This window comes from Salvelinus fontinalis, chromosome 6 (genome assembly GCF_029448725.1).
Source record: "Salvelinus fontinalis isolate EN_2023a chromosome 6, ASM2944872v1, whole genome shotgun sequence".
Taxonomy (NCBI): Eukaryota; Metazoa; Chordata; class Actinopteri; order Salmoniformes; family Salmonidae; genus Salvelinus; species Salvelinus fontinalis.
In genome coordinates this window covers 30,936,807-30,960,855 of record NC_074670.1, presented here as the reverse complement: position 1 = coordinate 30,960,855, position 24,049 = coordinate 30,936,807, and the positions used below count along the sequence as shown (strand labels likewise).

Sequence of the window (24,049 nt, the reverse complement as noted above, 5' to 3'; positions counted from 1 at the left end):
TGTATGGGGTCAACACCAGTAACTGGTAGCTCTAGTAGGCCTATGTTAAATAGTTTTTTCATTGTAGTATGATGGGAATTGAAAATCTACCATGAATATCAGTTTGATCATTAATTCAAATTCCTACACCATGAAGTCTACTCACTCCCTTCTCTGAGAAAGGCTATACTTTATTCCATGTGTTCAATTAGAATCTTAGGCAGAATGAACACATCATTCCTCTTAAAACTCGCAGTGTAAAAAACAGTAGATGTTCCATTCGAGCCATGTCTCATAAACAACAGTTCCATGTTGTAATATGTTGAAGGTAACAGTTTAGGAATATTACAGGAGAGAGAGATAGTAACTTTCATTACAAATGGAAAGCGAATCCAAACCCTCCAATCACATCAAAGCCCAGACAGGTGACACCTATGACATCATGGCTGTCAGGCAGAATAGTTAGTCACCCATTGGTTGACCATCCGAGGGAGAGCCGTAGGGGTGAGAGGTCGCGGTGGGGCTGAAGCCAGGTCCCCTGTTTGTCTGGGACAAGGTGTCATCAGAAACAGATGGAGCACAATTACACCCTCGGGTGACGGAGTGCATGTGGCTACACTAAATGGCAGTAAATAGCTGGGATGTGTTGTAATAACAAGATAGGCGCTAGGAGCAAATATCAACACAAAACAAATACAGTGTGAGAGCCATGAGCAGACCAGATGGAAGCTCTGGCCCTGAACCAATAAGGAGAAAGGAAATGTTGTTATTGCTTTGTTTCCACAAATTAGTAAATGTGGGGAAAATGCCAACAAGTCAAAGCAATACAATTGACATACAGTATAAGCAATTTATAATATTTCGAAATGATTGTACACTACAGCTCAAAGAAAATATGGCTTGTCCTAGGCAAGCTCTAAACTTCACAGCAAAATGACATGCTGATATGAAAATGTCCACACTCTTGTGGAGTAAAGAAATTTAGATTACAAGAAAATGTAAGCCATTCTTATCATTTAAAACCAATTTGAAATTGGCTGAAATGTTCATATTCATAAAACTTCCTTCTCCTGCTTAAATGTTAGAAATACATTTACTTTCAGTGCCATGGTGGGGGTATGGGAGGGGACAAAACCTAAATGAGACATGAACTCCCCCCTCATCTTTCATGTCTGTGCTGTCTGTTCCATAAACCAAAGGGAGAGCTGTTTCCCATTACTCCACTCATGATGCCTCAGAATAGGAACTCTGCATGGTGCCATTATAAGGTCCATTTATGATAGGTGGTGGTTGGGTTGTTGTAAAAGCACTCCTTAAAAAGCTATGCCAGTTCCCATGCAGTGCTATTACACGCCGACCTTGGCTGCCTGCGGATTCTCGACCCCACACTGGGAACCCGCAGCACAGGGTGATTAGACTGGACCATATCTCTGGAGACTGACCGCAGCCAGAGCTAAGCATTCATTTTTCAAGGGAACGGAGAAGCACATTTTGTGTGTGTGTGTGTGTGTGTGTGTGTGTGTGTGTGTGTGTGTGTGTGTGTGTGTGTGTGTGTGTGTGTGTGTGTGTGTGTGTGTGTGTGTGTGTGTGTGTGTGTGTGTATGCCTATATGTTCGAACTAACTACAGTATCTACAATATTTCTACCCAAAAGCGTGGCCCTGTCATAAGACTGTGTTAACACGACGCATCGCGGCCATATATCACAAACCCCCGAGGTGCCATATCGCTATTATAAACTGGTTATCAATGTAATTAGAGCAGTAAAAATAAGTGTTTTGTCATACCCATGATATACGGTCTGATATACCACGGCTTTCAGCCAATCAGCATTCAGGGCTCGAACCACCCAGTTTATAATGATGAATGACAATGTCATATCCTGTCTCAGTGACTGATGGGAAAGAGAAGAGACAGTGTGATGAGAGTGGATGAGAGGAGGCCCCGGGAACAGGAACAAGCTGAAGCATCATCATCATCATCATCATCATCATCGTAACACCTTTTATTAGTTTTCTCATTTACAGAAAGGACTTTGAAGTAACTGGCAGAAAGTATTCATACTGTACCCCTTGACATCTTCCACATGTAGTTCTGTTACAGCCTGAATTAAAAATATATTGAATTGAGATTTTTTTGGTTTTTGACCTAAACACAATACCCCATAATGTCAAAGTGTAATTAGTTTAAAAAAATCATTTTTACAAATTAATTAAAAATGAAAAGCTGAAATTTGTTGAGTCAAATTAGTATTCAACCCCTTTGTTATGACAAGCCTAAGTTCAGGAATTAAAATGTGCTTAACAAGTCACATAATAAGTTGCATGCACTCATTCTATGTGCAATAATAGTGTTTAACATGATTTTTTAATGACTACCTCATCTCTGTACCCCACACACATACAATTATCTGTGAGGTTCCTCGGTCAAGCAGTGAATTTCAAACACAGATTCAACCACAAAGACCTGTGAGGTTTTCCAATGCCTCGCAAAGACGGGCACCTATTGATGGAACACAAGCATTTTGCCACACCCACAATAACATCTGCTAAATATGTATATGTGACAATAAATGTTGATTTTATTCTTTTTTTTCTTTTTAAGAACAGACATTGAATTTCAGCATGGTGAAGTTATTAATTAGACTTGGGATGGTGTATCAACATACCCAGTCACTACAAATATACAGGCATACTTCCTAACTCAGTTGCCGGAGAGGACTAAACCACTCAGGGATTTCACCATGAGGCCAATGGTGATTTTAAAACAGTTACAGTTTAATGGCTGTGATAAGAAAAAACTGAGGTTGGAAAAAAACAAAAACACTGTAGTTACTCCACAATACTAACCTAACTGACAGAGGGAAAAGAAGGAAGACTGTACAGAATAAAAATATTCCAACACATGCATCCTGTTTGCAACAAGACACTAAAGTAATACTGCAGAAAATGTGGCAAAGAAATTCAATTTTGTCCTGAATACAAAGTGTTATGTTTGGGGCAAATCCAGTATAACTCATTACTGAGTACCAGTCTCCTTATTTTCAAGAATAGTGGTGGCTGCATCGTGTTATGGGTATGCTTTTAATCGTTAACGAATTGGGAGTTTTCAGGATAAAAAACAAATCGAATGGATGTAAATACAGGCAAAATCCTAGAGGAAAACCTGGTTCAGTCTGCTTTCCACCAGACACTGGGAGATGAATTCACCTTTCAGCAAGACAATAACATTAAACACAAGGCCAAATCTACACGGGAGTTGCTTACCAAGAAGACATTGAATGTTCCTGAGTGGCCGAGATACAGTTTTGACTTAAATCTACTTGAAATTCTATGGCAAGACGTGAAAATGGTTGTCTAGCAATGATCAACAACCAATTTGATAGAGCTTGAAGAATTTTGGGCAAAATCCAAGTGTGGAAAGGTCTAAGAGTCTTGCCCATGTCACGCCCTGACCTTAGAGATCCTTTTTATGTCTCTATTTTGGTTTGGTAAGGGCGTGAATTTGGGTGGGCCTTCTATGTTTTGTTCTATGTTGTCCTTTTCTATGTGTTTGGCCTGGTATGGTTCCCAATCAGAGGCAGCTGTCAATCGTTGTCTCTGATTGAGAACCATACTTAGGTAGCCTGTTCCCACCTGTGTTTGTGGGTAGTTGTTTTCTGTTTTGTGTGCCTTCACCTAACAGAACTGTTTCGTTTTCGTTCACTCTCGTTGTTATTTTGTTTAGTGTTCAGTTTTGAATTAAATTATAATATGAACACTTAACACGCTGCGTGTTGGTCCGATGATTCCTATTCCTCATCCGACGAAGACGAGGAACGTTACAGCCCAGAAAGACTCACAGTTGTAATCGCTTCCAAAGGCGCTTCTACAAGTATTGACTCAGGGATGTGAATACTTACATAAATTAGATATTTCTGTATTTCATTTTCAATATAAATTGCAAAAAATAAAAAAACATGTTTTCACTTTGTCATTATGGGGTATTTTGTGTAGAGGGGTGAGAAAACTGTTACATTTTGAATTCAGGCTGTAACAAAAAGTGGAATAAGTCAAAGAATATGAATACTTTCTGAAGACACTGTACTATAGGGTACAACAACCCGAAAAAGAGACATAACCCTCTTCATAATACATTCATATTGAAGTTTCTTTGTGATACAATGTTGTATGAAGCCATACAAGTCATAGACCTGTGCTGCATTTATATGCAGAGGTACATTTACTCTCCATAGCATTCATTGACCACTGCCATCCATATCGAAGTTCAATTTTTCTCTTGTCACTCACAATAACGGTTATTGAAGGTAATATCTTCACTTTATTCTATTCCATTTCCCCATCTCCCAAAGCCACCTCGTGCACTGAATTGTTATTGATTGTGTGGACTATGTCTGTCCCATTTCCCTGTAAACACACATTATGAGGCAGCCGTCACCAGTCTTCTCTAATGAGTGGCACCACCCAATACAACAGCCAATGGTGTAAGAGAAAATCTAAATGAAATGTAAAAGTAAGAAACAGAATCCTAAATCTCCATAGTTAGACAAGGAGTTGAGTCAGCCAAACTATCATGGAGGGTCCAGCCAGCAATTCACATTTCAAAATATCCTTTCTGTCCTTTCTTTTTTTAAGATTATGTAACTTTGCATAAGTCTTTTGCTACTCCATAATCCATTTATGAGTTTTATTTCATAAAAAGCCCTTGGATGGCCCTTAAATGCCAGAATAAAGAAGAGGGGGTAGAGCTATTTTTTGGTTGAACAACTTCTACACTTTTGTCGGATAGAGCGTATATCTGGAGGGGGAAATGAAAAGCACGAAAAGCGGGTGCTCATTTAAATGGATCTCACATCCCCTTACCCCCTGGCGCGCGTCAACGTGCTGCTGAGCTCGCGCTATTCCTGCGGCGGGAAGAGAGGAGGTGACTTGCGCGTTTGGCTAGTTTCCCAACGTCGGGGAAGGGGGGGCTATAGTGAAAGATTAGCGTGATAGTGCTCCCTTTAAATAACGGGCACCGACTGATCACAGCGTCTCATTCATAGCATATCCTCGGCCAGTGCAGCTATCTGGTACGCGCTCCCGTCCCCAAACCTAACCCGCGACATGGCAAACGCTTACCTGCAAGGAGTAGAGATCTCTGCATCACAGTTCCTGGATATTTTTCACCATTATGATAACGATGGTAATTTATTCTTTAAGATTGTGGATTATTCATGCAGATGGCACTGAAGTAAAACGATTTTTGGGAAGTTTTGCGACCAAAGACCCTCGTGGACCATTTGCGCTTTTTAGCGGATTTTCGAAAATATGTAGTAGCCTACAGTATATTGAATGAAAAAGTTGATTTAGCTGTCAAGACTGATATTTGTTCTCTCAACTTTATCCATTGACAAATTAGATTGACAAATATTTGATTTAGAACCATTAACCACCATTTTATAGCGACATTTTCAATATTTACAAAACTATAAATGACTGGAAAATATTATTATAATATGGTGATAGGTTTAGGCACTAAAATGGAAGTGCAGTCATACAGCTGTCATGAAACGGCAAATGATGGATTTGATCCTATGCGTAATGTTCTTAAACTTAATGTAGGCTGCTTTACGCATGTCTTTGATTGATTTGGTGCTTACTTCTTGCAGGTAATGGATATATTGAAGGGAAGGAGTTGCAGAGTTTTATAAAAGAACTTCAGCAAGCTCGAAAACAGGCAGGACTTGTAAGTACACTGAATTATTTTACATTTTTTAAACTCTAAAACATGAATGTATTGGCAGTGGGCCTGACAACTAATTGTCTTCTCAAACTGAACTGTATCTAGTATTTAAATGCGTTTGGTGTGACCCTCATTCCAATTACCTTCATCAGATAGGTCATACAGTAGGCCAGACATATTGACATTGTGAAACCAATGGGTGGTTGATTAGGCTACTGGTGGTGCCACAGTTGAAAGCGTTCAAGTTAAAACATTGTGTGTGTGTGTGTGTGTGTGTGTGTGTGTGTGTGTGTGTGTGTGTGTGTGTGTGTGTGTGTGTGTGTGTGTGTGTGTGTGTGTGTGTGTGTGTGTGTGTGTGTGTGTGTGTGTGTGTGTGTGTGTGTGAGGGAGGGAGGGAGGGAGGGATAGAGAGGGAGAGATATTGGGGTGAGTGGAGTAGGGAGAAAGAAAACTCAGTGCACCATTACAGGTACCAAGCCGTTTTACCCCTGATGCTGGTATTATGTGCACACCCTACAAGTTTTGTGTCAGTTGTGTCTGTTTCAGTAGTGACATAATGTTGTCTTGTCAACATCCTCATCACTCATAATAGTGATATTTGCTGTGTAATAATAATCTGTAATATGTCATGTTTTTTTTTCTAGAATAATCAAAAGGTTGGATTATAAAATGCAGTATAGAGCATGTCATTGACAACATTTAATTTACAGAAGAGTCTAAATGCATATTTTAGATTTGTTGTTTGTTCAATGATCACAGGGTTTTCTCAAGAGGTGGAAATGGTGCATTTCATGTAACGCTTCACTGAGCTTCCATTTTAAAGTACTGTCATGATATTGTGAAACTGGTTGTTCTTAATTGACCCTTCACTAAGTCCCACCCCCCTTGGTTACTGTTGCAACCGCGGACAACATTTTCCCTGGAAGCACAAATCCCACTTCTAACCACTGGCGAAATCCCCTCACAATGATCTCAAACTGTGTTTTTCATACACAATGAAATTATACACTGACTACCCCTTGCTAATCAAGAAATTCTCTGATATGTTGTAGTGGATTGTCATTATAATTGCTTCACTGGAACCTGGTAAAATTATGTTTGTAGTGTGGCTAGCCAATGAATCTATGGCTCTGAATTCACTGTCAGCATGCAGTCGAAGCGTACTAACACCTTTTGGAGCTAACTAGTGCTCTCAAATTGTATCCTGATGTCGACAGCAGATTGGAGTTGTATTAATAACATGGCTAACTTAGCTAGCTAACATAAATTTCGAGAAAACAAGTTATATTTAGTGGCAAGCTAGCTAGCATTAGCAACGTTTGGTGGTCAATAAGCCTGAGAAATAGCTAACCAGATGAACTATCAAACAATGTAACAAAATAATAATTTTGGATTCTAAAAAATACTCCATAAACAGGCTCTGGAATCACAAGTACCACTGGTACATTATTCCATTGTTTAGCCATTTAAAACATGCATTTTTTTTAAAGAACTCAGGTTTTCTCACAGCCCTCACTGGCTTTTATGTGTTTCAAACATGAGCTTCCCTGAGGTGTAGTACTCGAGACAGTTGCTATCCATTGGAGCGCTATGATTAGTTGGCCAGAATTCTGGGGCGGGGCTTAGCGAAGGGTCAATTGACATTGATTAATACATTATGACTAGTTATGAGGCGTCAAGTACATGTCTGGTCTACCAATATTCCATGTCTTTCCATGCCTGAACGACATGGAACAACCCCATATTGCTGTTGCGTCAAGTTGATGGGTTGATGGATGTATTTCCCACATTTTCATCTTGCTCAACTGTAAGACCCGATGCAGAAAAAGCAGTTTTGGAAAATTCTGTTTTCCATTCTGACCTTGTTATTTGACATTGGTATTTTTATTTGTGTCTCTACCCAGCATTTTGGGGTCTGAATTGGATTGAGTGACCCATTGCTCAGTGACAAATAGCACTGCAGTGCACTTTCCGACTTTGCATTTGGGAAAGGTTAAACACTTATTTCCCATTCTGTGTACAAGCAATTAGCCAAGCCTCTATAGAGCAAGCCATTTGGCACTCAATCCCAGATCTTTAAACAGGAGTAATGGCTCAACGTTTGCCAGACACTGAAAACACCTTTTGATTTACTCTATGGGGAGAGAGCACGTTGGGGAGTTGATTATGGAAAAGCGCAGCATTTACAATCAAATTAAGTGGCCATTTACAACTGCCCAATCAATGGCCAGTGAGAAAACACCATTGAAGTGCATTTTGAAGTAGGATTGGAGTTATTAGAATATCTGACACCACCTTATGCAGAGAGATGCCAAAGATGGTTTCCACATTTTGCATGGGCATCATCATCAGAGAGATCAATACAGAGATCAATGATTGGTTTTGACTGCATAGTGCATGCAGTGTGTTGATTGGCTCAGGGTCTTCTTACTTTGAAATTCCATGGAATTCAATAAAACATGCACTTTAACATTTGCAGAGTCACTTGACGTTGGATAGTGGACATGATTTTGATTATGTCATGCAGCAATAAAGATGGCTTCCAAAGATGGATGCATCTACTCAATGGACACACACATGGACTAGAAGAAGAGCTCACTCTTAGTACATCTTCCTTTCATATGACATAATCATTTTACCCCGAAAGACAAGGCCAATGTTAGAATATTGCCTACTTTCTACATGTTGCTACGTATTGCCTACATTCTACGTGTACACTTTTTTTCTCCTGTGAGTATGCAAGGTGGTCTTCTTCTCTAGAGTTAACCTCGTGCCAGTTTCTCTGAAAGGAAAATTATGAAATGATAATGGTCATATATTTGGAAGATATTTGGTCAGCGCTGGTGTGATACTGGGATTTACAGATATTTGTTTATAGCATCTCAGGATATGGTTCACATTGTTCTTGAAGCAATGCATTGCTTTTATTGATTGTGTTTTGTAGGTGAAATGCAAATGTAAAAATGTGTGTCCTACTGTGTTTATATTCCTATTATAGAAAGGCTCTATAAAACAGACATTAGTCAGTACTAAGGTACTTCTGATGTTCTCATAAAAACATATAGTACTAACGCCTCAATCACACCGATAGCGTCATTGCATTTTTGTACAGCAAAAGTACATTCATTTCCAATGGAACGCTGAGTTTGCCTTGCAGCATTGCGTTGCAGAGGCATTTGCAGTGCGTTCTGTGTGGTGCATACGTTGGATTTATCAAACGTATGCGTCAAACTGTATGCGTAGACGACTTGACAGAAATGGTAGTAGAAGGTGAATGTTAAACTTTTGTTGAACACATATCCATTTTGCGCAATGATGGTATAGGTGTGGTCTAGATGTAAGATACACTAATATTGATTTTTTTATCCTTGGATATCAAATTTAATCTAGTTGTTTTTTTACATCTATCTTACAATTAATTTACTTTTACCATCGACACAATGGGAGTGAGAGATCATAGTAAAGGCCATGTCCATCTTTTACAGCAATGCTCAATTTGCAGCATAAAGCCTAATTTATACCTTACACAAATATGCAACACAAGAACGCAATTAACTATGCATGCAATAAAGTCCACTTCATCAGGCTTACCGCAAGGCCATGTAGCAGATAAGTGCTAGCCTTTAAGAGTTACACATCATACAGTATCTACAGTATCACATTGTCACATGTAACACTTCCCAGTCCCAACATAGACAATCTCAAATGGCTGCCTTTAAAGGCCCAGTGTGTAGTCAAAAACGTGATTTCCTATGTTTTATATATATTTCCACACTATGAGGTTGTAATAATACTGTGAAAATTGCTAAGAAGCTGTTTTTGTTTCTTTTTGACCATTTTAATGGAAAACAATCACAGTAAGCTACTTAATTGTTATCCATAAATCATTTGATATTGAGATAAAAATGGCTGCATTGGACCTTCATAAGCATCTTCTATTATAACTTATTTTAGCATTCTCTAGAGGCACTTCATATGCTTCTATGAAAGTACCTGACAGTATCAGTGCCTCGTCAACTCGATTCAATTACACTGAACGTGTCAGTGGAGATCTCTATCCCTCCACACCAGGCATTACATCAGTAGCTGGCTGGCTGTGTAGCCAGGTCAACTGTGATACAAGTCAGTATTCGACGTCCATCAATGTCTGAGGACGTCGGAAGATGACATGGAACCAGCCTCTAGGGGCAACAGTGAGGGCTCATACCTTCAAGTAGGTTTTGGTTTTACTAGGGCGTTGTGAACGGGAATGGCAGATGGGCGTAAGCATCTGATTCGAAAGGTTGCAAGTTCTAATCTAGCGATAGAATGTTGTTTTTATATATATATTTTTTAAATATATCCCAAACCTTAACCATTCAGAGTTAATGCCTAACCTTAAGAATTTTGAATAAATGCCTGAACTTAACCCTAACCATAAAAATTCAGAGTTAATGCCTAAACTTAACCTCAAACACTTTGAAACTTTACATTTGGAACAACCTCGAAATTTGCCATTTGAGAAACATGGATCAACGTCTAATTCTGACGTGAGACTTTGAGAGCTGGTTAGGCCCCTCCGTACATGCATAATCAATACTTCTCGTGGCCATCTGTATGTGTGCAGCGACATGGACGGACCTGTGCAAAACTCTATTGGAATTGTGCTCTGATGGGTGAAGATTACAACACTCGCTCCTAATCTAATTCAGATTGGATAACATGGCCGTCTGCTTAGCATGTTAAATGGTGTTTGTGAGGACACAAGGTATACAAGGTCTTTCACGGCACCAGGTGCCTACTAAATAGCCTTTCTAGATAATTGAGCAGATTACTGAGCCCTCATGTTATCAGTGCTTGTATTTCAAACTACTAAAAGTTTCAAACTACTAAACTACTTCCCTGCATAAAACATAATTACTTGTTATAAGGATGTGTGAATCCCTATTTAGTTTCGTTGTCAACTAATTATATGTTTATATGTTGAGATGTGTGTAATTCAAGGCAAAAGCTACTGCAATTAATTGACACTAATTTTCTCTCTCATAGGAGCTTACAGACCAAATGAAGGCTTTTGTACAGGAATATGAGAAAAATACAGATGCCAAAATTGGAATTGTTGAGGTGAGAATCTACATAAACTCATGATGCAGTATACACACACAGTAGGTTAAGACCCACTTAGAATTTGGGACTTTCAGGGACACCGGATCTTGAAACACTGACAGGTTTAGAGGGGGCTTCTCCCTCTATGAAAGGTTCAAATATAATTTTAAAAGATAGTCACTTGGCCAAGGGGATTCATAGCTCTGCTATAGATGGATACTCTGAAGCATTAGCTGACAGAAAGGGTCCTGACAGGGTCATTCAGCTCTTCACAAACGCACCAACGTACTCAAACACACAATGATTACACAAAAATAGAGGTAAGATGCATAATTTGAAAGAGGAAATAACATCTATTGTGTTTGGAATACGAGATTGCCGTTTAGATTAGGCTCTCCAGGAGAATGATGGAAGAACAGGAGTCCTGTATGAATACACATTTTTGGCATGGGGTGTTTCAATGCCCCCGGAATGGTTATATTGCAGCTGTCTGATGGATAGTCTCGCAGGAGTAGTCTGAAAGTTTAGGCCGGGTCTCAGCCAGCTGGGTTTGTTCACTGGGCAAAAACTGCTAGAATCAATATTGTTTCACGTTATTTAAAAAAATAAATGTGGCAGACCAGTGGGTTTGATCAAGACGTTTACACAGATCAGACAGACACAAGTGTGATACCTCAGTTTCAAGGGTGTTTGTTTAAAACAAAGAAAATGTAAAGAAACCAGTCTCCTCCAGAAGACCTCTTCCAGGTTACCGTCTTCTGGGCTCCGGGGAACGTTGTCTCCTCTGGGGTAAAACACGAGCCTCTCGGTTCTAGCAGACCGTGAGGACGTCTGTCCGGTAGTGACCTCTCACTACCGCCAACCCCCCCGTGTGCTGACCTCCTGGCAACTTTTTGGGCCCCGTATGGATGGTGAGCAATCAGCCCCTTGATTACTCACCAGCCTCAATAAGGGGCTGATTGCTCACCAGCCTCAATCAGCCCCAATTAGTCCTGGCCGGAGGACCCGTTGAGACCTGGCACGTCCAGCAGAGGGAGGCATCGCCGCGTGATGTAGACTCCGACTGTCACCAGGCCTCTACGAGTCTCTCCCTGGTGGGTTGTCCGCAATACGCCACACAAGAATCAACTGGTGACTCAATCATTTGTGTCCTTTCTCCTGATTTAGACCTTGGCTTGGGCGCACTGGGCCTTCGCCATATGTTCCCTTACCACTGGCCATATGCCTGTCATCCGCTCCCTCATTGTCTCTACGTGTTCCACCACGCTGCGTAAGGGGGTTGGCTAGGCTTCCCACACCTCCCGTAGGGGAATGGCCTCGGGATAACGGGTGGCATAATCTACAATTACCAGGATGTACCGGTGTCCTCGGGCCATTTTTACCAGGGGTCCAACGATATCCATGGCGATGCATTCAAACGGCACTCCAATGATCGGTAGGGGAACCAGCGGGTTCCGGAGGTGTGCTTTTGGGGCGGTGATTTGACACTCGGGGCAGCTGCGGCAATAGCCTTCCACGGCCTGCCTCATCGCGGGCCAGTAGAACCAGGCATTTCCGGGTCTTCTCCATTCCCAGGTGCGCCTCCAACAAATGGGTGTGGGCCAGCTGAAGAACGGTTCCGACGTACCAGCGGGGCAGCAACAGCACCTCTCGAAGTTCCCCCTGTTCGTGGGACACCTGATACAACAGGTATCGCCAGTCACTCACCTCCAGAACAAGCTGGCCATCCACCGCTATCACTTGGGCCGCGGCGGCTTTCAAGTTCGGAACCTCCCACTGGAAATTGAAGAGGGGAAGCATGGGCTCATCCTCCGGTTGTTCACCAGGCGAGGTTGGTTCTGGCGCCCCCTCGGACCCCCAACTCCAGGTCGTGCCTCCACATTGCCGCGAACAGCGAACAATCTAGTCCCACGAGGAGGGGTACCGGCAACTCAGGTACAGCACCCACCACCATCTGACAGCTTCCTTGTGGCGTCACGATGGTGGCCTGCCTGGTCGAATACCGCCTGCCCGGTTGAATGTCGCCGTGGACACAGGAGACTGACACAGTGTTACCACACTCCCAGAATCCAACAGAGCGTGTGTGTCATGACCATTGACTTTCACCGGCACCATGGGTGGTTCACTGTATGCCCAACATGAGATGAGGTAGTTTACTGCATGGCCCGGCTCATCTCCAGGGCCCGCTGATGGCATTGACTCCTCTTGACCCGAGCAATTTCATGAGAGGTGTTCCTGAGCGCCACACTCAAAACATCTCCTTCATTCTTCATCCACCTGGGGTTGTTGGCAGCGGGTCGACTCTCCCCCGGCTGTCTCTCCGTGGGTCTGCAGTCCTGTCGGATTGGGGAGTACAGTGGTGGGGTCATCCTTCTTTCCCCTCCGACAGCTTCCGGACTTGGCCTGCATCCCTTTCAGCAGGGCCTCTGTATTCTGGTATGTCTCCACAGCTCACAAGAGGTCCTCCAAGCTCCAAGGTCTGGGCGCGTAGGTTTGCCGCCCTCTTCATGTGAGGTAGCACCCGTAAGAAGCGATCCATGACCACTTTGTCGATAACATGGAGGGTGGCTACATCGGTTAGGAGCCATGCTCTGGTGATGCACTATAGGTCGCTCATCTGGGTTCGGGGGGAAGCTTCGGCCACAAACCTCCAGTCGTGGACCAGTTGGGTCCGACGGGCCAGGCTGTACCCATAGTGGCTGAGTACCTCCCTCTTGAGACAGTCGAAGTTAGCCGCCTGTTCGGTGTTGAGTTCATAATACGCCTTTTGGGCATCTCCGGACAGGGAAGGGGCCAGCAGACTCGCCAAATTCGCCTTGGGCCAACCTTCCCGGAGTGCCCTCCGTTCAAACGTGCAGAGGTAGGTCGTCATCCTCAGTTAGCTTAATTAAAAACTGATTGGGATGCGATTCAGTCTGCGTTTCTCCTCGCAGCTTCCTGACGTCCTCCAGAAGGCTGAGGACGTCTGTAGCCGCTGTTCTTCCAGCATTCGTTCCTGAATGTTCTGTTGCGCTTGTTGTGCCCGAACAAACTGAGCTATCAACTCGACCATGCTGATACTGAGTAAACGTCAACCCTGGTCTGATCACGTTCTCAGACTTGCCCTGTACGGTAGCAACCCTCCCATGTGCTGCCCTCCTGGCAGCTTTACGGGCCCCATATGGCTGGTGAGCAATCAGTCCCTCTGTCTGTCACAAGGCCTCGACGAGACTCCCCTGGTGGCTTGTCCGCGGTACGCCACAATGATGACATTGAATCAATGTGGAAAACTGATTGGATTTGCAAAAAGTAATCAACATAAGGGAATTTAGTATTTTTTTCACCCAACTTTAACCCAATGACATAGTGAATTTTTTTTGTTGATTTCACGTTGAATTCTCATTAGTTGACAACTCAACCAAACGTAAATCAAAACTAGACGTTTATTAAATGACGTCTGTGCCCAGTGCGTGGTGGCTAAACTGTCACAGGGTGCCATTCTTTGCCACTGATCAAATGTTAAAAATAAATGGGATGTTGAACCAATGTAACCATGTTTCAGGACAATACAGTGTTATCTCTTATATATTTTCCTCTTTTCTCTGTGTGACAGCTAGTACAAATATTGCCCACAGAGGAGAACTTCTTGTTATTTTTCCGGCAACAATTGAAGTCTTGTGCGGAATTTATGCAGGTATTTTTCTATTAACCAATATGATCTATTTTAAATGTTTTCAAGTGGCTCATGGCATAAATATAGTTTTTAACTGATTTAACTATTCTCTCCTCATTGATGATACAAACCCCTATTTCACTCATTGTCTCATTACAGGCTTGGCGATGTTATGATGCAGACCATAGTGGCTACATTGAAGCAGATGAGCTGAAGGTGAGCAATGCTGGACTGTAACTTACCTCCCAATTTGTATCTTGATGAACTGTCTCACTATCCTCCCTATTTCATTAAGGGTATATAGGCTCACAAGGAGCCTTTGAGGTCAAGGCTCATCTGGACTGTAACTTGAAATCCCTTTTTTATTGTAAATCATTTTGGTAATTGAGCATTTTGTAGGAATCTCGGGGGAGTTTTGTCTTTCTTAACCCCAATACCAAAGTTTCACTCATATACAGTACCAGTCAAAAGTTTGGACACACCTATCCATTCAAGGGTTTTTCTTTATTTTTTAATATTTTCTACATTATAGAATAATAGTGAAGACATCAAAACTATGAAATAACACATATGGAATCATGTAGTAACAAAAAAAGTGTTAAAAATTAAAATATATTTGAGATTCTTCAAAGTAGCCACCCTTTGCCTTGATGACAGCTTTGCACACTATTGGCATTCTCTCAACCAGCTTCATGAGGTAGTCACCTGGAATGCTTTTCCAACAGTCTTGAGTTCCCACATATGCTGAGCACTTGTTGGCTGCTTTTCCGTCACTCTGCAGTCCAACTCATCCCAAACCATCTCAATTGGGTTGAGGTCAGGTGATTCTGGAAGCCAGGTCATCTGATGCAGCACTCCATCACTCTCCTTAGTCAAGTAGCCCTTACACAGCCTGGTGGTGTGTTTTGGGTCATTGTCCTTTTGAAAAAAAAATGATAGTCCCACTAAGCGCAAACCAGATGGGATGGCTGTGGTAGCCATGCTGGTTAAGTGTGCCTTGAATTCTAAATAAATCACAAACCGTGTCACCAGCAAAGCACCATCACACCCACCTCCTCCTACTCCATGCTTCACGGTGGGAACCACACATGCGGAGATCATCCATTCACCTACTCCGGGTCTCACAAAGACATGGTGGTTGGAACCAAAAATCTCAAATTTGGACTCATCAAATCAAAATCAAATCAAATGTATTTATATAGCCCTTCTTACATCAGCTGATATCTCAAAGTGCTGTACAGAAACCCAGCCTAAAACCCCAAACAGCAAGCAATGCAGGTGTAGAAGCACGGTGGCTAGGAAAATCTCCCTAGAAAGGCCAAAACCTAGGAAGAAATCTAGAGAGGAACCAGGCTATGAGGGGTGGTCAGTCCTCTTCTGGCTGTGCCGGGTGGACCAAAGGACAGATTTCCACCAGTCTAATGTTCATTGCTAGTGTTTCTTGGCCCAAGCAAGTCTCTTCTTCTTATTGGTGTCCTTTAGTAGTGGTTTCTTTGCAGCAATTCAATCATGAAGGCCTGGTTCACGCAGTCTCCTCTGAACACTTGATGTTGAGATGTGTCTGTTACTTGAACTCTGTGAAGCATTTATTTGGGCTGCAATCTGAGGTGCAGTTAATTGCCAATTTCTGAGGCTGGTAATTCTAATGAACTAATAATCCTCTGCAGCAGAGGTTACGCTGGGTCTTCCTTTCCTGTGGTTGTCCTCATGAGAGCCAGTTTCATCATAGCGCTTAATGGTTTTTGCAACTGCACTCGAAGAAACTTTCAAAGTTCTTGAAATTTTCCGGATTGACTGACCTTCATGTCTTAAAGTAATGATGGACTGTCATTTCTCTTTGCTTATTTGAGCTGTTCTTGCCATAATATGGACTTGATCTTTTTCCAAATTTGGCTATCGTCTGTATACCATCCCTACCTTGTCACAACAACTGATTGTCTCAAACGCATTAAGAAGGAAAGAAATTCCAGAAATTAACTTTTAACTAGGCCCACCTGTTAATTGAAATGTATTCCAGGTGACTACCTCATGAAGCTCGTTGAGAGAATGCCAAGAGTGTGCAAAGCTGTCATCAAGACAAAGGGTGGCTACTTTGAAGAATCTCAAATATATTTTGATTTGTTTAACACTTTTTTGGTTACTACATGATTCCATATGTGTTATTTCAAAGTTTTGATGTCTTCACTATTATTCTACAACATAGAACATAGTCAAAATAAAGAAAAACCCTTGAATGAGTAGGTATGTCCAAACTTTTGACTGGTACTATACGTTGGCTATGAACTACCCTAGAGTAGTGTCAAGGAAGTTGTGGAATAATTAAGTTGGATTGATGTGCACTCTGAGTGAACTATACACACACTATCTAGAACCTAAAAGGGTTATTTGACTCTCCATAGGATAACCCTTTGAATAACCCTTTTTGGTTCCAAGTAGAACCCAAAAGAGTTTTACCTGGAACTAAAAAGTTTAGCAAACTCCAGATGTTAACATTTCTTTGATGACATGAAAATAAAGCTCTTTGGCCACGCATGCCTGTGGTGGGTTTCACGCAAACCTGGTTGTGTCTGCCAGGAGGCTGAAACTTGGCCACAAGTGGATCTTCCAGCAAGACAATAACTCCAAGCACACGTCAAAATCCACAAAGAAATGGTTAGTTGACCACAAAAAATCTACATTTTGCAATGGCCATCTCAGTCTCTGGACTTGAACCACATTCAAAACCTGTGGTTTGAATTGAAGAGGTCCATAAGCACAGATGAAGGATATCATGGATCTGTATGAAGAAAAAACATTTTTGAAAAAGACTCAGTGTCATTATCCTCGCAAGGTGAGGTATTGAAAATAGGGGTGACATTAATTTTGACCCCTATCTTCTTGTGGAAAAAAGCAACTGTATTAGTATAAAATCATTTCATTTTTCAGTTTTTGTTGAGCATACAATATACAGTGCCTTCAGAAAGTATTCATACCCCTTGACTTTTCTACATTTTGTTGCGTTTCTTTCCCTCGCCCATCCACACACACACACCCCATAATGACAAAGTGATAATAAGTTTATTTATTGAAAATGAAATACAGAAATATCTCATTTACATATGTATTCACACCCCTGAGTCAATCCTTTGTAGAATTACCTTTGGCGGTGATGACAGCTTTGAGTCGTCTTGGGTATGTTTGTATCAGCTTTGCACATCTGGATTAGGGGATTTTCTCCCATTCTTCCTTGCAGATTTTCTCAAGCTCTGTTAAATTAGATGGGGAGTGACGGCTAATAGCAATCTTCAAGTCTTTCTGCAGATTTTCAAAAGGGATTCAATGATCTCAGAGTCTTTCATGTGGCTTTTGGCAAACTCCAAGCGTGACATCATGTGTATTTTTCTCAGGAATGGCTTCCGTCTGGCCACTCTACCATGAAGCCCATATTGATGAAATGTTGTAGAGACTGTTGTCCTTCTGGCAGGTTCTCCCATCTCAGCCAAAGAACTCTGTAGTTCTGTCAGAGTGGCCATTGGGTTCTTGGTCACCTCCCTGACTAAGGTCCTTCTTGCCCGTTTGGTCGGACGGCCGGCTTTAGGCAGAGTCTGGGTAGGTCCATATTTTTTACATTTCACCAATGATGGAGACCACTGTGCTCTTGGAAACTTTGAACACTTTAGAAATTGTTTTATACACTTCCCCAGATATATGCCTCATCACAATTATAACTCTGAGATATACAGACAGTTCCTTGGACTTCATGGTATAGTTTCTGCTCTGACATGCACTGTCAACTGTAGGACCTTATATAGACAAGTGTGGTTCTTTCTAAATCATGTCCAAACAATTGAATTGGCCACAGGTGGACTCCAATCAAGTTGTAGCGACATCTCAAGAATGATCAAAGGAAATTGGATGCACCTGAGCTCAGTTTAGAGTGTCATAGAAAAGGGTTGTGAATACTTATGTAAATTAGGTATTTGTGTATTTCATTTTTAATAAATTTGCTAAACTTTCTAAAAACATGTTTTCACTTTGTCGTTATGGGGTATTGTGTTTAGAAGGGTGAGAACATTTTTCGCCATTTAATCAATTTTGAATTCAGGCTATAACACAACACAATGTGGAATAAGTCAAGGGATATGAATACTTTATGAAGACACTGTAGCTCAGTATTTGTATTATTTATTTTATACAGTCTTTTTTGATCATCTTTATCAATGGTGCCAATATTTTTGGACCTGACTGTACCTCCCGGACAGCATTGCATTTAAAATGACCTGCTATAGCAGGCGTTGTTGTCAAACTGATCTTTCTGCTTTTGCTTAATTTCCAGAACTTTTTGAAAGATCTGCTTCAGAAGGCTAAGAAACCATATGACGAGAAGAAGTTAGATGAGTATACACATACCACAGTAAGAATATAGTTTATACTTATGCAGCTAGCCTCAGCAACAACATTGAGAACAGTGTAGCTAAATGGCTACAACAAATAGCTCTGTACAGTATAGTTCTTCATTTTCTGTTTTGTAGAGCTTTAATTCGTTTATTTATTTTTCTCTTCCAGCTCAAAATATTCGACTCAAACCACGATGGGAAGTTGTGTTTGGCAGAAATGGCAAGGTCTGCTTATGGAGTTTTGTCCTGTGTGATATGAATGATATATCTGTCTACACATCGTGCTGTATATGACCTGAACACAATTCTTTCAATGTGTGTTTTTTTCCCAACAGGCTGCTACCGGACGAGGAGAACTTTCTACTCAAGTTTCAGGTTGGTGGTTATTCCCAGAATAAATCCGAGATGGAATCGAAAAATCAGATTGACCTTGACTCAATTGTCTCCTCTCCCTCTCCCTCCTGTCTTTCTGTTACAGAATGTGAAGATGGCGAGAAGAGAGTTCAACAAGATCTTTGAGTTATATGATCAGGTACGTTCCAATAATACATTGTCATTATGCACCCTCTCAAAAAAATAAGAATCACTCTCTGTTATGGCTTTTTGAATGTTTCAATGCATCTCAAGACACAGTATTAACAAGGACAGAAAGTGCTTCAGAAAGTGCTAGTCTAGGAAATTGCTGCTCTCCAGGGATGCACTCCCTCAATCTTTCTCTCTTATCCTCTTTATCTATCTCTCCTTCTCTTTCTTGCTCTTGCTCTCTCTCTCTGTCTATCTACCAATTTCTCTTCCTATTGCGCTTATTTGTATGCACAATGGATACAGTGCATGTCCCCCCCCTACCACCATCACTCTTTCTCTCTCGCTCTCTCACGTTCTCTCTCTTCCCCCATCCCCATTTACCCCACCCTCTCCCTCTCTCCCCCTATAATGTATGACTGTCTCTGGAGCAAGTCGGCCCATACCTTCTCTCCCGTGGCAGTGCCTGTAATCCATATTGACTGGCAGGTTCATGTTGCACAGGCGGGCAGGCAGGGTGGCAGACAGACAGGCACGCAGGCATGGAGGCTGACAGGCAAACAGACAGGGAGGCGGGCAGACAGACAGACAGGCAGACAGACAAGGAGGCAGGGAGGGAGGCGTTCTGGGCCTTGCTGATATGTGACATCCAGACAGGTAATTGGTGAAGCAAATGACAATACATTCTTTAGTTTGCCTGTAGAGCATTACAGGACAATTAATCTGAGTGGCTGGCTGGCTGGCTGATCATGCTTTTCCATTTGTTTTAGTCTTCGACCATAGAACCTGGTTTAAAGATTTAGATTGTTAGAAGTGCCATGTTGGCACTAACTGTCCCACATGGTCCCTGATGATGGCGCTCTTGTTGCCAACACAGAGGATTGATTGCTAGACTCTATGGTACAGTATTTATATTGCTCTGAATGGAGTTGGACACACAGAGAACTCCCCGAAAGTGGATAGGGATATCCTTATAAAGGTATCAGCGATGTGGTTATAATATTATAATATTGCTTTCAGGGCACACGAGCCAGTACATAGATGACCAAAAACAAACAGTTCAAATTCATGAATAGAAAATATGAGCAAATATCAGAAGGGCCCATGAATAGGCTGTTCAAATATACACATCTGTTCATTAGGCCTATTGTTTTGTTCGTTTTCTGAGATCAGGCTTGTGAGATGCAGCGTGGTATCATGTTGACACTGCATACCAAACCAAACCCAAAGGCGGGCTAAATGGTGTGACATTGTGTTTCTTGTGTGTCTCTCTCTGTCCTTCTCTCTGTCTGTCAGGATGAGAATGGCTATATGGATGAGAATGAGCTGGATGCCCTCCTCAAAGATTTGTGTGAGAAGAACAAGAAGGTGGGTTTCCATTCTGTTTCATTGATTCGAGAAGAGCGGAGACTAAGGGCAAGATTCAATCAGTTCCGCCTTAACCCGCGATAATAAAGAACTGCATACCAGTCTCATTGTTTTTATTTAGGCGATGTCTGAGGTGTAACTGCGTTGGAGCTGTCAAATCAGCAAGCAGCTCCCGGCGTTATACTTATCGCGGACATTGTCATTGGATGCGCCAAGTTGAATTAGTAATAAACCTACACCGCTAAAACACCAGCTATGTGGGTGTCAGCTTTCACTGGTTAACGCTTGATCTGATTGAATCTAGGTCTGAACAGTCCAAACAAATATTTTTGGTTTTTCATCTTGAGACTTCAAATATCACAGAGGGCCTCGTTTGTTGCCTGTGGTGATATGATTGGCCTGAGGACAATCACAATACCTCTTCAAACAAACTCATAAGAGCATGTTTAGAGCTGGACAGATATTCAATCTGTCTGTCTGACTGTCTGTCTGTCTGTCTGTCTGTCTGTCACAGCTGACTTTAAAAATAGTTTTCTGGATGTCAATATATCAAAGCCATATGTGACCTGCATGTAGAGCCTACTCTTTGTTTGTGCAAATATTTTGTGTCATCTTTATTAGCTAAGCTTTGGGCCGGCGACCATCTCATAGCCGCAGGGGATTTTTAAATGAAAAAGTAGGGTCAATGTCAAATCTGTAAAAGTCAAGGGATGAAAATGACAAGTTGGATGTCTGCATCTGTTTCTTGTCTCCGACAGGTGCTGGAAGTCAACAAAATCCCCACATATAAGACCGCCATTATGGCGCTATCAGACGGAGGCAAGCTGTACAGGACAGAACTAGCGCTGGTGCTCTGTGCTGAGGACATTTCAGCCCCTGCACCCTTATAAACCACTCCCCTTTCCACCTAACCACACCCCCTCCATCCCCTTCCAACCTGCCTCCCTTCCCCTTACTCATGAAGTGTTTAAAGATACTGTAGCTTGAAACTCCAAGGATGTAGGGTGTATTTTTGTTTCAGTTTTTGTTTTTCTTTCAAGAAATCTGTCAATTTGCCAGTGACAGTGTGTGCGTAGCTAGGGCACATTATCGGAGACATAGGGTGTCACATACTTTTCAAACCTTTTGTTTCTATACTCTTTGTAAATGTACAGATTTTTGTAACAATGAGATTGATACCACCATTGAAAGTCCCTGTACTTTGTCTTCTCTATACTACATACTCCAACCTCTCATTGGCTGAAAGAGAGGGTGTGTCCCCTACTGACCAGTGACAACAATGTTTACCGTATTGTTAATTAATATCTCTACACCAAGTAGTCAAACTACTAGTAACAATAACTTATACTATTAGAATTATATCCCTCCAGTAGCCTAAGCAATACGTTACTAAAATGTTTCTGTAATGTGCATGGAAATGAAAAATAAAGAAAATAGCGGAAGAACAGTTCCGTGATGTGAGACAATTTTAAGCTATATATCATTTTGCAGTGCATGTTAGTTGCTGAAGGCTAGCCTTGTATGGAGGTACTACTGAATGGACAAGCACATATCTCGGAGTTGTGTAGCCTAACCCCCGTGACCCCTGACCTGCCCTGTGTATAACGATGGTGCCAGTCTCAGATGTGCTACATGGACCTTTTTTTGCACTGTAAACAATGCCATGCCCCACCATGCTGGGCACCAGCAACACTGTGTAAGATGTAATAAAAACTAAATTCAACAACTACCTTAAACCCCAACTGTGTGCATCGCTGTGTTGCTATTTGACTGACGTAGGGGGGAATTGACAATGTCAAGAATGAAATGGATGAAACATAATAATAATAAATTTAATATGAAAAGCACTGAAGAAAGACTCTGAAGAAAATAACAAAAAAAGTTTATACAGTGGGGCAAAAAAGTATTTAGTCAGCCACCAATTGTGCAAGTTCTCCCACTTAAAAAGATGAGAGAGGCCTGTAATTTTCATCATAGGTACACTTCAACTATGACAGACAAAATGAGAAAAGAAAATCCAGAAAATCACATTGTAGGATTTTTAATGAATTTATTTGCAAATTATGGTGGAAATAAGTATTTGGTCACCTACAAACAAGCAAGATTTCTGGCTCTCACAGACCTATAACTTCTTCTTCTTCTCCGATCTTGACTTGTTTCCTCATTTAGTTTTTGAGTGAGTGGAGAGTCTGTTTGGAGAAATGTCATGACAGCTCTGTCATTGCCAACAAAGGGTATATAACAAAGTATTGAGATAAACTTTTGCTATTGACCAAATACTTATTTTCCATCATAATTTGCAAATAAATTCATTAAAAATCCTACAATGTGATTTTCTGGATTTTCTTTTCTCATTTTGTCTGTCATAGTTGAAGTGTACCTATGATGAAAATTACAGGCCTCTCTCATCTTTTTAAGTGGGAGAACTTGCACAATTGGTGGCTGACTAAATACTTTTTTGCCCCACTGTATATACAGGTGTCGTCAGATCTGGTGGACAGGAGAACAAAGTTAACATAGGTATTTGGAAGCTATTCTGAACAGCATAGTTATCTGTGCCTTAAACGAGACCAGAGACTCTACAGCCCTGACATTGACTGGAAGTTCCACAGTCGAGGGGCTGTAAAACTGAAAGACCCTGTCACCCATAAATGTTTGTCTGCAGTGGGGCTGCTGAACAAGTACGGACCTGGAGGTTCGAAGGGTGTGTGTGGGGTAGGAGGGTAGAATGAGGTCAGACAGGTACTTGGCGCCACAGTTGGGGATAGTTTGGTAGGTGTGAACCAGGATTTTAAAGTTAATGCATGAGCCTATGGGGAGCCAGCGGAGGTTGAACAGCACTGGAGGGATGTGCTTACAGGGGGAGGTGAGGACACTTCAGGTGGAACTTCCTTAACATGTGTGCCAATCTGTTTCTGCTTTGGCCAACTTGTCGTTGCAACAATGCAGTGTTGCTGAATGCAGAAACCGTCTGGTGCCCAGGCCAGGAGCTTTCTGTAGGCATAGGGGCGCTTGAAGTTACATGCTGCTTTATGACAGACAGAGGGAAGCATTAACCTTATAAATCCCTGCACTGAGTGGAGGCATTGCTCGGTCCTCTGTCCCCCATGCACTATGCAGTGAGTTTAGACAGCAGGATGATTTTATCTCCTAATTGGGCAGCTGCTGGCATCTCCGTCAGAGTTGGTAAAGGTATAGCGATGGCTTATCTGAGGTTAGCTGCAGTATGTACTTGCCTAGTTAAATAAAAGTTTAAATGTAGCGTGAAGTGTGTGTCTGTGTGTTTCTGTATGTGCCTAATGGAACTCTGGGATGTGAAAGGGTAGGGGTATGAAGTAGGAAGA

At 41.8% G+C, this 24,049-nt stretch overlaps 1 protein-coding gene across 1 annotated transcript; it reads left to right on the top strand.

The window, feature by feature from the left end:
* The first annotated feature begins 4,908 nt into the window (after positions 1-4,908).
* LOC129857649 (calbindin-like) lies at positions 4,909-22,441 on the top strand. The gene is made up of 11 exons (XM_055926102.1): positions 4,909-5,162; positions 5,629-5,705; positions 10,731-10,805; positions 14,380-14,460; positions 14,599-14,655; positions 18,755-18,832; positions 18,985-19,040; positions 19,151-19,190; positions 19,294-19,347; positions 20,634-20,705; positions 21,464-22,441. The coding sequence occupies exons 1-11, from the start codon at positions 5,084-5,086 to the stop codon at positions 21,593-21,595; spliced, it is 801 nt and encodes a 266-aa protein (XP_055782077.1). The 5' UTR covers positions 4,909-5,083; the 3' UTR covers positions 21,596-22,441.
* Positions 22,442-24,049: the final 1,608 nt, after the last annotated feature.

What these genes read in the sequence shown, in the direction of transcription:
- LOC129857649 (XM_055926102.1), top strand. Translation starts at nt 5,084, where the DNA reads ATGGCAAACGCTTACCTGCAAGGAGTAGAGATCTCTGCATCACAGTTC. An exon ending in TCACCATTATGATAACGATG is followed by an intron (nt 5,163 to 5,628) that starts GTAATTTATTCT and finishes TACTTCTTGCAG; the next exon opens with GTAATGGATATATTGAAGGG. An exon ending in TGTTTGGCAGAAATGGCAAG is followed by an intron (nt 19,041 to 19,150) that starts GTCTGCTTATGG and finishes TTTTCCCAACAG; the next exon opens with GCTGCTACCGGACGAGGAGA.